Genomic DNA, 15,006 nt, shown 5'->3' with positions numbered 1-15,006 from the left:
ACTTGCTGTGCTGTTTCGTTGTTCAGTCATTTCATCCTCAACCAGGATTTCATCATACATGTCAAACAGTGAAGTTCCAGCTCAGTCTGTCCGTGGCCTCTCGTCCTCGGTGCGCACTGTCACTGTGTCCGTTTCCATCTTGTCCAGCTGTGTATGTAACATTTCAGGTAAACCCTGTTTTCTTGTCTGCATCGAAGTAGCGGTCCTTGTACCTAGCATCGAGCATGGTGGCGACACAGTAGAGAGGCTCACAGAGAATGCCAACAAATCGCTTGTTCACAGCCTCTAGTAGAGTACTTTTCCAAGTTAACCCGACGGTCTGTGTTGGCATTTTTGTTGAGCTGGCGTTTCAATGCCATGAAAGAGGGTGTCACGTCTGCTACAGACACAGTTGATGAGCTTATTTCTCCAGTCAGTTGTTCTAATGGAGCTCGGAGTGTGTTCATGTTTCAGTGTTTCAAACATTTTCTCAAATGCCATTGAAATGGCAGCAGCGGTATGAGAACCACCACATTCTTGCACATGCAATACGGCTTCCCTCAGTACTAAATCCTCGTCGACCCACTGTGCTGTCAGACTCCGCATGCTCATGGGGCTGACAATGCTGGTCCAAATGTCAGTCGTGAAGCTAATAGCAGTGAAGCCATAGCAAGTAGCTCATGGATGTGAGTTTCAACAATACTGTTTAACTCCGGTAGGGCAACATCTGAAAAATAGCGCCTACTTGGTAGTGTGTACCGGTGCTCGACCAGTCGGCGAAAGCCAACATCCTCCGCGACAGAACAGTTGAACGTCAAGGGCAATGAATTCCATTATCTTGGCGTTAACCTCTCTTGGGTAGGGGGCAGTATTTTGACATCCGGATGAAGAAGGTGCCCAGAGTAAACTGCCTGCTACTCAGTCCCAGAAGATATGCATATTATTAGTAGATTTGGATAGAAAACACTCTGAAGTTTCTAAAACTGTTTGAATGATGTCTGTGAGTATAACAGAACTCATATGGCAGGCAAAAACCTGAGAAACAATCCAACCAGGAAGTGTGGAAATCTGAGGTTTGTAGTTTTTCAAGTGATTGCATATCCAATATACAGTGTCTGTGGGGTCATTTTGCACTTCCTAAGGATCCTGAAGATTGATTCTATACATCGTTTGACATGTTTCTACGAACTGTAATATAACTTTTTTGACTTTTCGTCTGAACTCACTGCGCGAGCAAAGTGGATTTGGATTACTCGACTGAACATGCGAACAAAAAGGAGGTATTTGGACATAAAGGATGGACTTTATCTAAACAAATTAACATTTATTGTGGAACTGGGATGCCTGGGAGTGCATTCCGATGAAGATCATCAAAGGTAAGTGAATATTTATAATGCTATTTCTGAGTTTTGTTGACTCCACAAAATGGCGGGTTTGGTTTTGTGACTGAGCGCCGTACTCAGATTATTGCAAAGTGTGCTTTCGCTGTAAAGCTTTTTTGAAATCTGACACAGCGGTTGCATTAAGGAGAAGTGTATCTATAATTCTTTGAATAACAGTTGAACATTTTATCAACGTTTATGATGAGTATTTCTGTAAATTGATGTGCTCATTCACCGGAAGTTTTGGGAGGCAAAACATTTCTGAACATTACACGCCAATGTAAAATGGGTTTTTTGGATATAAATATGAACTTTATCGAGCAAAATATACATGTATTGTGTAACATGAAGTCCTATGAGTGCCATCTGATGAAGATCATCAAAGGTTAGTGATTCATTTTAGCTGTATTTCTGGTTTTTGTGACGCCTCTTCTTGCTTGGAAAATGGCTGTGTGGTTTTTCTTGTCTAGGTGCTGTCCTAACATAATCTAATGCTATGCTTTCGCCGTAAAGCCTTTTTTTTTTAATCGGACAGTGTGGTTGGATTAACGAGAAGATTGTCTTTAAAATGGTGTATAATACTTGTATGTGTGAGAAATTTGAATTATGAGATTTTGTTGTTTTGAATTTGGCGCTCTGCTATTTCACTGGCTGTTGGCGAGGTGGGACGCTACCGTCCCACATACCCTAGAGAAGTTAATGGATTTCGCCTTTTGAGTTGTCTCGCTGAAATGTTCTTACTCTTTCAAATGACTGCTCGACTTGTTGACTGCTCGATTCACACAGCAGACATTGTGGGCTAAGTTAGGAATCCTGTGTTGCATGTGTAGCGCTATATTTTCCGTGGCGTCATGTACCTACGTTATATAGGTACGCACCTCAGCTTTGACATCGGTTTTGCACATCGTCGTTAAACTAGACATCGGGCCAATGCTGATGCACAATTTTAGCTAATATCGTCCGATTCCGATATGCTTACCGATATATCGTGCATCCCTAGTTATAACTAGCTCTACTGAACTCAATTTAGAGAGTTGAAACACAAGTTAAACATCGTTTTGAAGCTTAGAACCTCTTTTCAAGAATGTATAGAGCTCAAAATGTATGTTGGGGTCAATGCGACTGAATGATGGAGCAAGTCACGTGGTAATAACTTCCACATACCCTCTGAACAGTGGCGACTCCTCAGAGGAGGAAGTAGTGAAACATTTCAAAAGTTATCCTTTTTAGATAAAACAATACTAAAATATATTCACCTGCCACCAAATAATTAATTAAAACACACTGTTTTGCAGTGAAGGTCTACAGTAGCCTCAACAGCACTCTTTAGGGTTGCACCATGGTGTAGCCGGAGGACAGCTAGCTTCCGTCCTCCTCTTGGTACATTGACTTCAATACAAAACCTAGGAGGCTCTTGGTTCTCACCCTCTTTCATAGACTTACACATTAATTATGACAACTTCCAGAGGACGTCCTCCAAAGTATCATAGCTCTTGCAGCATGAACTGACATGTTGTCCACCTAATAAAAGCATCAGAGAACATATCTAGTACTTAAAGAATAAGCCTCAGCTAGCTAGCACTGCAGGGCATAAAATGTGGTGAGTAGTTAACTCAGAGAGAAAGACAAAAGTTGAACAGTTTTCAACAAATTAAGGAGAAGCAAGAGATATTTAGTATTTTTTTCACTTTCACTTCCGCCGGTATAGCTGCTAAACTGCTTACTGTACACTGTACTGCATGATTGTAGCAGGTTTACTAACGCATTAGTTCTATTAGCTATGTTGACTACAACGTTACTTTAGCTAATATGGGGACAACGATGTAGGCTGTGTGTAGAGGTTATGATATGGTTTGGCTTGGAGAGCTTTTTTCACCTGGTCACACATAGCTGATGTGTTTTGCATTGAAGTCCACAAGCGAAGGGAAAAGGTGAGAGGAGGAGAGCACATAGATGGGAGAAGGTATACAATGTGGCTCCTATGAGTGAACTGTGTTTATGTATGATCAGGGTTGTTCCTATTCATGCCACCGATTCTGTTGAAACAAAAACATTTCTTAAAATGGAAGCGAACGAAACGGGGATAAAAATACCAGAATTTGTACAATAAAAGTTGTTTGCAACTGTTGGACTAATGATTACACCGTAGATGAGCTAGTTGCAGGCAAGCGTGTGCAAGGTGGTATTGAAGGTGCCAATGTCTGTCACCTCGAATTTCTCTCTCGACCTGTGAGCACATACGTTGTCAACTTGGTTGTAGCAACATGCTAGGTTGTAGCAACATGATGAGTATAGGGCAAATTCGAGTATTACGTAGTTGCCTAAACCTATCGATGTTACATTGAACTTTGTGAATGGAATATGAATGAGTCATCCAATATGCTGTAATAGAAATAAGGCCATGCTCATAAAAAACAATCAAAGAAATTAGCGTCCTTCCTCATCTGAAATGGCACCTCACCTGAAACGGCACCGACCACCACTGCCTCTGAAATTTCAGAGCCAATCAGTTTCAGATCTAAAGCGGTGGATTCGGACAAGGGGACAAGCTTGAATTCAGCTATCGCACCACTAATATTGCCCTTACAGTTGCTACGGTGGCTTGACTCTGTGCGCTGCTCCCTCTCTGCCTTCATCTGCTCTGGGGGTGTGTCATCGATGTAGGCCTTGCCCTCCCTCAGCAGCTGCTCCGCCATGCCCTGGATGCGGGGAAAGTGGTCGCTGGTGTAGGTGAACTGGTCTGGCTTGATCTGTAGCATGGCCACGTCCTCCAGGATCACCTGAGACGGACACAAAGGAAAATTATTTGGCTAGATCCCTTTTCTGCAGTTTCATCCCAACCATTTTATACTTGTGGTTGTTTTAGTAGGTCAGACATTCGATCATTTCCCTTTCTTTTAACAAGTATCAAGTAACTCAGCTTTTACATAATGCTTCCAGGCAATAGTAGAACATAAAAGCATTCTCTCTCCTAAAAAGTTGTATTTTCTTTAACGTGTAGCCTATTCTCAGTTTTCACACAGGATTGTTTATACATGAATTCAGAAGATTGAGGTGTAGGAGATACCTTCTCAAAGTCCTCCTTTTCCTTCTCAGGGTTAGTGTCGTCAAAGCGCATGATGAGCTTGCCCTTGAAGGTCACCTGATAGTGCTGGTTGAGCAGGGCAGCCTTGGCATGGCCAATGTGCAGGTACCTGAAAAAAAGAGACATGTACAAAAGTTCTATGTTTTTCCTAATGAACATTACCGTTGCTTTGGGAAGTTGCCCCTTACCCGCTGGCCTCAGGGGGGAAGCGGACCACCACCTTGCCCATCTCGGCTCCTGGCAGCTCCACAAACTTCCCCACGTCCTGCTGCTTCTCCTTCTCAGACTGAGAACAGGGACATAGAGAGGAGGATACAGTCAAGGGGATATTGGAATGCAGTAATGCTTGATTTAAGTGAATATTTGCATTAAGTGTGCAGATCTCAAATTAGGACTCTGCTCTTAACCGTGTATTCACATAGCTCACTACTTGGGCCACAAAACAACCGGAATTTTGTATTTTCAGAATCTTGTATTTTCAATGGAAGGAGGAGACATTCAGCGAGTTGACCATTGGCAGTTGTGTTACTTACATTGGAATTGCGTGAGGTGGCCCTGCTGTTGGTGTACTTGTGGCCCACGGCGGTGAAGGGCACCTGGGAGCCCAGGAAGGAGAACCAGCGAGCCACATGGGAGAAGGCCCCAGCTTGCGTCTGCATCGACTGCCACTCGCTGCTACCTATACACAGATGAGAGAGAGAGAGAGAGGTCCTAATGGGCAGTAGAATCTGGATTACAAGACTGTAGAAGCCTAGGCAACATGGCTGCATCTACCCCATCCATCTTCACGTTTAGTGTTAACCTCTTCCCTATAGGGGGCAGTATTTTCACGGCCGAATGAAAAACGTACCCAAATTAAACGGCCTACAACTCGGGCCTAGAGTCAAATATTTGCATATTATTAATAGATTTGGATAGAAAACACTCTGAGGTTTCTAAAACTGTTTGAATGATGTCTGTGAGTATAACAGAACTCATATGGCAGGGAAAAACCTGAGAAAAATCCAACCAGGAAGTGGGAAGTCTGACACTTGTAGTCTTTCAGACCATTTTCTATTGAAACTACAGTGTCTGTGGGGTCAACTTGCACTTCCTAAGGCTTCCACTAGATGTCAGTCTTTACAAAGTTGTTTGAGTCTTGGTGAATTTTGACCGAATAACAGCCAGTTCAAGCAGTGTACTGTCTGAGGTCATGTAGTTACTTCATGCGCGGTCACGCATGGATAGCATTTTTTATTTTTCTTCTGTAATGAATACGCTATTGTCCGGTTGGAATATTATCGATTGTTTATGTTAAAAACACCCTATGGTTTGATTGGAAACAGCGTTTGACATGTTTCTACAAACGGTAATGGAACTTTTGAGCTTTTCGTCTATTGATTTGCGCCCCCGTCTCGTGCCTTTTGGAATAGTGTTCTGGACGCGCCAACAAAACTGAGGTATTTGGACATAAATGATGGACTTTATCAAACAAATGACCATTTCTTGTGGAAGTGGGAGTCCTTCCGAGTGCATTCTGCCGAAGATCAGCAAAGGTAAGAAAATATTTATAACAGTATTTTAGAGTTTTGACGACGCCGTGGCTTGACGGCTAACTGTATAGCTTGCATTGATGGTTGAGCTATGTACTCAGAATATTGAACAATGTGCTTTCTCCGTAAAGTTATTTTGAAATCTGACACAGCGGTTGCATTAAGATGTAGTAAATCTATAATTCTTTAAATAATTGTTATATATTTTGTCAACGTTTATGATGAGTATTTCTGTAAATGAATGTGCACATTGTGGTCATTCACCGGAAGTTTTGGAGGCTAATCATTTTCTGAACATCACGCGCCAATGTAAAACGCTGTTTTTGGATATAAATATGAACTTGATCGAACAAAACATACATGTATTGTGTAACATGATGTCCTAGGAGTGTCATCTGATGAAGATCGTCAAAGGTTAGTGCTTCATTTTAGCTGGATTTGGGGTTTTTGTGACACATCTCCTTGCTAGGAAAATGGCTGTGTGGCTTTTCTTGTTTAGGTGGTGTCCTAACATAATCTGATGTTTTGCTTTCGCTGTAAAGCCTTTTTGAAATCGGACAACGTGGTTGGATTCTGGAGAAGTGTGTCTTTAAAATGATGTAAAATAGTCATATGTTTGAGAAATTTAAATTATTAGATTTTTGATATTTTGAATTTCACGCCCTGCTGTTCCATTGGCTGTTAGCTAGGCGTTCCACTAGCAGAACGCCTAGATGCAAGAAGTTAAAAGACTATTACATCAGCTGAACATGACAAGAGCCAAGTTTTCCCCAAGATGTATTTTAATGACAGGACATACAAGAGAAGGTATACAAAGTAGCATTCAGGGCTGAAAACATCAACACATTAAATTGAAACCAACAGAAGCCCAACAGAGCTAAGCGGGGAGGCCAAAACTACCTAAGACCCTCAAACTCAATTCTAGACATCGAAGCCAGTTCCACTTCATTGTTCCCCTCTAAATCAGGGACTGATTTACACTTGGGACACCAGGTGTGCGCAATTATTTATTAGGTAGAACATAAAACCAGCAGGTTCCGGACCTCGTAAGGTATCAGTTGAGTTCCCCTGGCATAAGATATGGTGGGAGAAACACTGACCTTTGAGCACGGCCCACACACAGATGTCGGCCAGGGTCAAGCTGTGGCCCACGAGAAAAGTGCGCAGCTCCAGAGCCTTGTCCAGTTCCCCCAGGGCTGCAGCCAGGCCAGACTGGCCACACACACGTTGTGCACTGAACTCCAGCCAGTGGTCCACCTGGGAAGAAAAATAGAGAGGCACACAAGCAGTGAGGGGCAGAGGAAGAAGAATGGGGGGGGGGGCATAGATATAGTTGCATTATGACTGAAAATAATGTACAGTGCATTTGTAAAGTATTCAGACCCCTTGACTTTTTCCACATTTTGTTACCTTACAGCTTTCTAAAATGTATTAAATTGTTTTCCCTCATTGACCGACTCACAATACCCCATTACGACAAACCAAAAACAGGTTTTTAGATTTTTTTTTAAGCAAATGTATTAAAAAAATATATTTAAACTTACATTTACATAAATATTCAGACCATTTACTCAGTACTTTGTTAAAGCCCCATTTGCAGCGATTACAGCCCAGAGTGTTCTTGGGTATGACGCTACAAGCTCGGCACACCTGTATTTGAGTAGTTTCTCCCATTCTTCTCTGCAGATCCTCTCAAGCTCTGTCAGGTGAATTTTTTTTCAGGTCTCTCCAGAGATGTTTGATCAGGTTCAAGTCCTGGGCCACTCAAGGACATTCTGAGACTTGTCCCGAGGCCACTCCTGGGTTGTCTTGGCTGTGTGTTTAGGGTCCGTTGTCCTGTTTGAAGGTGAACCTTAACCCCCAGTCGGAGGTCCTGAGCACTCTGGCGCAGGTTTTCATACAGGATCTCTACTCTGCTCTGTTCATCTTTCCCACGATCTATGACTAGTCTCCTGGTTCCTGCCGCTGAAAAACATCCCCACAGCATGATGCTGCCACCACCATGCTTCACCGTAGGGATAGTGCCAGGTTTCCTCCAGATTCCAATCAACTTCTCTGGACGGTTCTAACTTACAATTTGTGGACAACTACAAATACCTAGGTGTCTGGTTAGACTGTAAACTCTCCTTCCAGACTCACATCAATCATCTCCAATCCAAAGTGAAATCTCGAATTGGCTTCCTATTTCGCAAACAAAGCATCCTTCACTCATGCTGCCAAACATACCCTCGTAAAACTGACCATCCTACCAATCCTCGACTTCGGCGATGTCATTTACAAAATAGCCTCCAATACCCTACTCAACAAGCTGGATGCAGTCTATCACAGTGCCATCCGTTTTGTCACCAAAGCCCCATATACTACCCACCACTGCGAACTGTACGCTCTCGTTGGCTGGCCTTCGCTTCATAATCGTCGCAAAACACATTGGCTCCAGGTCATCTACAAGACCCTGCTAGGTAAAGTCCCCCCTTATCTCCGCTCACTGGTCACCATAGCAGCACCCACCTGTAGCACGCGCTCCAGCAGGTATATCTCTCTGGTCACCCCTAAAGCCAACTCCTCCTTTGGTCGTCTCTCCTTCCAGTTCTCTGCTGCCAATGACTGGAACGAACTACAAAAATCTCTGAAACTGGAAACACTTATCTCCCTCACTAGCTTTAAGCACCAGCTGTCAGAGCAGCTCACAGATCACTGCACCTGTACATAGCCCATCTATAATTTAGCCCAAACTACTACCTCTTCCCCTACTGTATTTATTTATTTTATTTATTTTGCTCCTTTGCACCATATTATTTATATTTTAACTTTGAACTTTCTTCAAACTACAAATCTACCATTCCAGTGTTTTTCTTGCTATACTTTATTTACTTTGCCACCATGGCATTTTTTTGCCTTTACCTCCCTTATCTCACATCATTTGCTCACATTGTATATAGTCTTTTTTTTCTTCTTTTTTTTTCTTCTACTGCATCATTGATTGTATGTTGTTTTACTCCATGTGTAACTATGTGTTTTTGTATGTTGTCGAACTGCTTTGCTTTATCTTGGCCAGGTCGCAATTGTAAATGAGAACTTGTTCTCAACTTGCCTACCTGGTTAAATAAAGGTGAAATAAATCAAATTTAAAAAAAGTTGTAGAAAAATCTCAAGGATATTAAATGGAAACAGAATGCACCTGAGCTCAATTTCGAGTATAATAGCAGAGCGTCTGAATACCTATGTACATAAGGTATCTGTTTTCATTTTTAATACATTTGCAAAAATGTCTAAAAACCTGTTTTTGCTTTGTCATTATCAGATATTGTGAAGATTTTTTATTTTTTTTATTTAATCCATTTTAGAATACGGCTGTAACGTTACAAAATGGGGAAAGGGTCTGAATACTTTCCGAAAGCACTGTAACTAGATCCATGGCCTTTCGGAACGTGCACCATGCGACTGTGTGCCATTTGAGGAGAGAAAACATCTGACAAATTGGGATTTGAGTGTTATGTCCCTTAAATTGATTAAATAGCAGTTGATTGGCTGAGTGAATTGCAGCCTCTGGACTACTTCTGCCCTCCAGGTTTTCCATTCAGTAGCTCAAGCTAATAATGCAGGGTAAATTTTGGGTACGCCCAAGCGTTGGGGTCAGTGCTAGTCTCACCTCAGTTTGTTCCAGCATGTTGGAGCCGTACAGGCCCAGACTGGGAGCCATGCGGGCAAGGTAGCGCGTGATGGAGTTCAAATCGCTGAACTGCACTGACCTAAGGGAGCGAGACGGGGAGAAACACCACAGACAATTACACTTGATCTTTGCAAAGGCTAAGCCTTATAAAACACTTTCTACAGCGTGGCTGCAGACTGAACTCTTATCTGGCTGAACTGAAGATCCTGAAGCTTGTGTGCATACACAGATCACGTTGTGCGCATGTGTTTATTCTCTACTTTACACAGTCTCTGCTCCACTCATAGAGAACAGGCTACTCTGGCAAATGGTGCTAGTTTAATAAAGTTAAGTCAAAACCCAATCAATGTCTGCAAGACCACATAATGACAGTATTCTACATAACAAATCCAAATATAAATAGCATAACGTTACTGTAAGAGAAAAACACCACCGCATCTCTCTCATGTGGCCAAAACTAAATAGGCAAAATACACACAAATAGGCATACTACAGTTTGTTAACACCATTTGATATTATACAACATTTTTGCAACCGTAAGAATGTTATATATATGAGGAATACAACCTTCCCAGCTCCGCAGATTTTGATGTGAAGAGACAGAGTAATTAGATCATTTATTTTGGTACTGTCCATATGTAGCTTGTTTTTGGTCACAGGTCCAGGAATGCCTGAAGAATTGCAACATTTACCCAGAACTAACAATGCAGATAGCAATACTGGGTGATTTGAAAAGTCATAGTCAATCAATCAATAATATCATTATTTTAGCAACAACAACAAAAATCTTTCATTTACAATCTCTAGAAACTATGAGAATAGAAAGGTTCTGTACTTTTGTGAAGCATCACAGCACAGTTGAAAAATATATGGCAAACAGAAATAAAAACTGGATGGTGTTTAGAGATAGATGGGAGGGGTTGAATGGAGCTGAAGGGTGGGAGTAATAACAACAAGACATACGGGATCTGTAAAATGAATATGTTCTGAACTTTTGTGAAATAGCACAGTTGCAAATAGAAATCAAACTGGATGGACATCAGAAACAGAGTAAGGCCAGAAAAAGGAACAAAATATAACTATTGTTAAATAGAATGTGTCTGTAAAATGTGTATAAGATGTATAAACTGAAGGTAGAAGCCTAAGTGTTATCTTTTACTAGTTTACTCCAATTGGGGGAAGGGTGGTAGGGTTTGCAGGGAAAAATAAAGGTATATCAACAACAAAAAAGTGTATGAGAAATTATATATACACAATAAAAAAAAAATATATATATATATATAGAAAAAAATATATGGGGGATTAGAAATGATGCAGGCAATAACAATGATGGAAGCAACAATCACACACACACATATATATATATATATACACACACACTGGATGTGTGTGTGTGTGTATGTATGTGTGTATTATTTATATATATATATAGATATATATATATATATATATAATACACACATACATACATACGCGTATATATATATATATATATACACACACACACACACACACATATGTATACACACACGCGTATATATATATATACACACACATACGCGTGTAAATATATATGTATACACACACATATGTATACACACACACGTGTATATATATACACACACACACACACACGTGTATATATATACACACACACACGTGTATATATATACACACACACACACGTGTATATATATACACACACGTGTATATATATACACACACACACACACGTGTATATATATATACACACACGTGTATATATATACACACACGTGTGTGTGTTGCGTGTTGTTATATATATATATATATACACACACACACGTATATATACACACACACACATACGCGTGTATATATATATATATATGTATACACACACACGCGTATATATATTATATATATATATATACACACACACACATACGCGTATATATATACACACACATATGTATACACACACACGTATATATATACACACACATACACACGTGTATATATATATACACACACACGTATACATATATATATATATATATATATATATATATATATATACACACACACACACACACACACGTGTATATATATATACACACACACACACACACACGTATACATATACACACACACACGTATACACACACACACACACACACATATACACACATACATAATATGAAAAAAACACTGTCTGCTTTAAAATTGGCTCACTGTACATCATTCAAAACACACTGTAGGCTACTTCAAAACACTGTATAGCTCAAGAACATCATAATGCATAACCCCATTAAACTGCCTGAACGTTTCGCCTGTAAAACTTGAAGAATTATCATTCACGATTAAAAGTGAGAACACAAAAATGTGTGTGTGAAATAGTAGTAAAGAAACATGCGGAGAACGTGATCCACACATGCGCAGAAGCTTCAGTAAAAAAATAACACCTGGCTCTATTACGGTTCCTTTATCAGCTCTTCACACCTCAATGACACATTGTCATGATAACATTAAGAAACTGACATTTCTAGACGTTGTGGCTGTTGTGTACTCACTGTGAGACGCAGAGCTTGTTGTCTTTGCCCTCCTCCACAGACACTTTCACACTGCCCTTCACATGCTCTGCTGTCAACAGCGCCCCTGCAGGAGAGGAATCACAATGTAATTGGCAATGAATGACCCCACCTGTCACCGCATTCAATGCATTCCTTGACAGAGAGCCCTAAATACAAAGTTTGTGTGTGTGTGTGATACTCCAGAGACTATACACAAAACAACTTTGTTCTCACATACAGAAGACAAAAATGACACCCAAAGCCAATATTGACGTATGTCTGCTGACTTTTAAATATATTTAAAGCTATAATAATAAAGCCATAATAAATACAAATACCTATTGGTAGATGGGTAAAAAATAGCAGACACTGAATATCCCTCTGAGCATTAAGCTTTGGATGGTGTATCAATACACCAAGTCACTACAAAGATACAGGCGTCCTTCCTAACGCAGTTGCCGGAGAGGAAGTAAACCGCTCAGGGATTTCATTGAGGCCAATAGTGACTTTAAAACAGTTACAGAGTTGAATGGCTGTGATCGGAGAAAACTGAGGATGGATCAACAACTTTATAGTTCCTCTACAATACTAACCTAATTGTCAGACAGGAAGCCTGTACAGAATACAAATATTCCCAAAAAGTAATCCTGTTAGCAACAAGGCACTAAAGTAACACTGCAAAAAATGTGGCAAAACCCTTTGTATTCAGGACAAAGTTATGTTTGGGGAAAATCCAAACTGACATTACTGAGTACCACGCTCTATATTTTCAAGCATTGTGGTGGTTGCATCATGTTGGGGGTATGCTTGTAATCATTAAGGACTGGGGAGTATTTCAGGATAAAAACAAATGTAATGGAACTAAGAACAGGCTAAATCATAGAGGAAAACCTGGTTCAGACTGCTTTCCACCAGACACAGAGAGATTAATTCACCTTTTGTAATATTCATATGTGAATACATACCGAATTATAATTGGATGCATTTTACCGCCGTACCCTACTGTGCGGTGATTGGTTAAGACCACCCAGACGGTTAGGTCATGGCCAGTTGATCGTGGTTGGAGATAGGCGAACATGCAGTTGTAGCTAGTTAATAAAGAGTTATGTTAAGAAACATCCTGTAGTTCTGTTTTATTATTTTGTACAAAGCGTACAAAACAAGACACCTTTCAGTAGGATAATAACCTAAAACGCAAGGCCAAATCTACACTGGAGTTGCTTACCAAGAAGACAGTGACTGTTCCTGAGTGTCCGGTTTACAGTTTTAACTTAAATCTTCTTGAAAATCTAATGGCAAGACCTGAAAATGGTAATCTAGCAATGATCAACAACCAATTTGTCAGAGCTTGAAATATTTTTTTGATGAATAAATGGGCATATGTTGCACAATCCTACATGTACAAAGCTCTTAGAGACTTACCCAGAAAGACTCACAGCTGTAATCGCTGCCAAAGGTGCTTTTACAAAGTATTGATTTAGGGGTGTGAATACTTATGTAAATTCGATTACTATTTCATTTTCAATAAATTTGTAAAAAATGTCTAATAACATGTTAAACTTGTAACAAAATGTGGAATACGTCAAGGGGTATGAATACTTTCTGCAGACAATGTACAGTGCAATAGAAAATAATGTTTCGAATGCATGAACCAGTTTAAAGACAGTCCAGCTAGCTTAAGGATACTTTAAACTATGGAGACAGAAGGTTCAGAGCGTAGCGCTGCTGCCTTACGTCTCTTTCATGTCGCTTGCATCAGCCAGTTACACCGGCCTGACACACAGGATGGCGCTGTTGAGTTCAGGGGTATGGAGTGCAGTGATTGCAAAGCCACAACTCTCCATAGAAAAATACAAAATAATAATCATGAGGGGAAATGACTAAAGTGATACAGCCAGGTAGCTAGCTTTGAGACCTTGCAAGATAAATGCAGCAAATGTTATAATTACGTTATCCAAATAGCTAGCTACATAATCACCAGCTGTATTGTTGTGGCTTATTCAGCTGGCATTTACAACATATCGTTACAACATTTAATGAAAAATTAAAATAACTAGCTAGCTATGATCTATTAGCTACATCAAATATATTTTTTATTCATCCTGGGGATAGCTTATTTGTGCCACGACGACAGAAGCCTGCCTAGCCAGCCTTCTGTAATAAAAGGTCATTACAGACGGCACATGCTAACGTAAGCTAGCAAGTTAGCTTCCTTTTAGCCAAATATTCTTATCCATTTATTTTAGTTTTAGCTAAAAAATAAAATTAAAAAATACTATCACGCATACCTAAAGGAGGGTTGCTGCTGTTGATGGTAAGGTTTAAATCCATGCTTTCGCCTCCCTTTCTGATCGTGAAAGTTCTCGCACAGTTTCAAAACCTTCCTAAAGTCTGCTCGCGGATAGCACTCAACTCAAGCAAAGGCCACGCAGCACATAGCCTTTCCGATTATATGCAACGGCTTTAGAAACCCCCTTGAAATTGGTCTAGATAATAAAAGGTTCCACTACTTTAAATCATGGCTATTTCATGACCTAGGAAAGAAAGAAAAATAAATGAAAGTGGGAGAGAAAGAAAAGTGGAGGCAGAATAAATAAATCACCACATTTATTAATGATTAATGAATGAATAGCAAAAACATGGATTGTGTGGTAAAGCCAATAATTGGGTAAAGCTCATATCAGTTTGTAAAGATATTCAAATGACATTTCATATTTAATTTGCATACAATAAAACAGTACCAAACATCATCTGTGACAGTATAATTTCAAACAAGAATATCCAGTCATGATTTACACACATTTTA

At 40.1% G+C, this 15,006-nt stretch overlaps 1 protein-coding gene across 1 annotated transcript in view; it reads right to left on the bottom strand.

The window, feature by feature from the left end:
* Positions 1-14,771, bottom strand: part of eprs1 (glutamyl-prolyl-tRNA synthetase 1) — an 88,025-nt gene extending 73,254 nt beyond the window's left edge. Inside the window, exons 1-8 of the mRNA XM_014209991.2 lie at positions 14,489-14,771; positions 12,201-12,285; positions 9,628-9,727; positions 7,079-7,235; positions 4,980-5,125; positions 4,635-4,732; positions 4,429-4,555; positions 3,949-4,141 (exon numbers count right to left, since the gene is read on the bottom strand). Coding sequence (XP_014065466.2) covers positions 3,949-4,141; positions 4,429-4,555; positions 4,635-4,732; positions 4,980-5,125; positions 7,079-7,235; positions 9,628-9,727; positions 12,201-12,285; positions 14,489-14,531 — 949 coding nt within the window. The 5' untranslated portion in view covers positions 14,532-14,771. The remainder of the gene's footprint in view (positions 1-3,948; positions 4,142-4,428; positions 4,556-4,634; positions 4,733-4,979; positions 5,126-7,078; positions 7,236-9,627; positions 9,728-12,200; positions 12,286-14,488) is intronic.
* Positions 14,772-15,006: the final 235 nt, after the last annotated feature.

Source organism: Salmo salar, chromosome ssa09 (genome assembly GCF_905237065.1).
Source record: "Salmo salar chromosome ssa09, Ssal_v3.1, whole genome shotgun sequence".
Taxonomy (NCBI): Eukaryota; Metazoa; Chordata; class Actinopteri; order Salmoniformes; family Salmonidae; genus Salmo; species Salmo salar.
The sequence above is the reverse complement of the archived record's forward strand: the minus strand, read 5'-3'. Positions and strand labels throughout refer to the sequence as shown.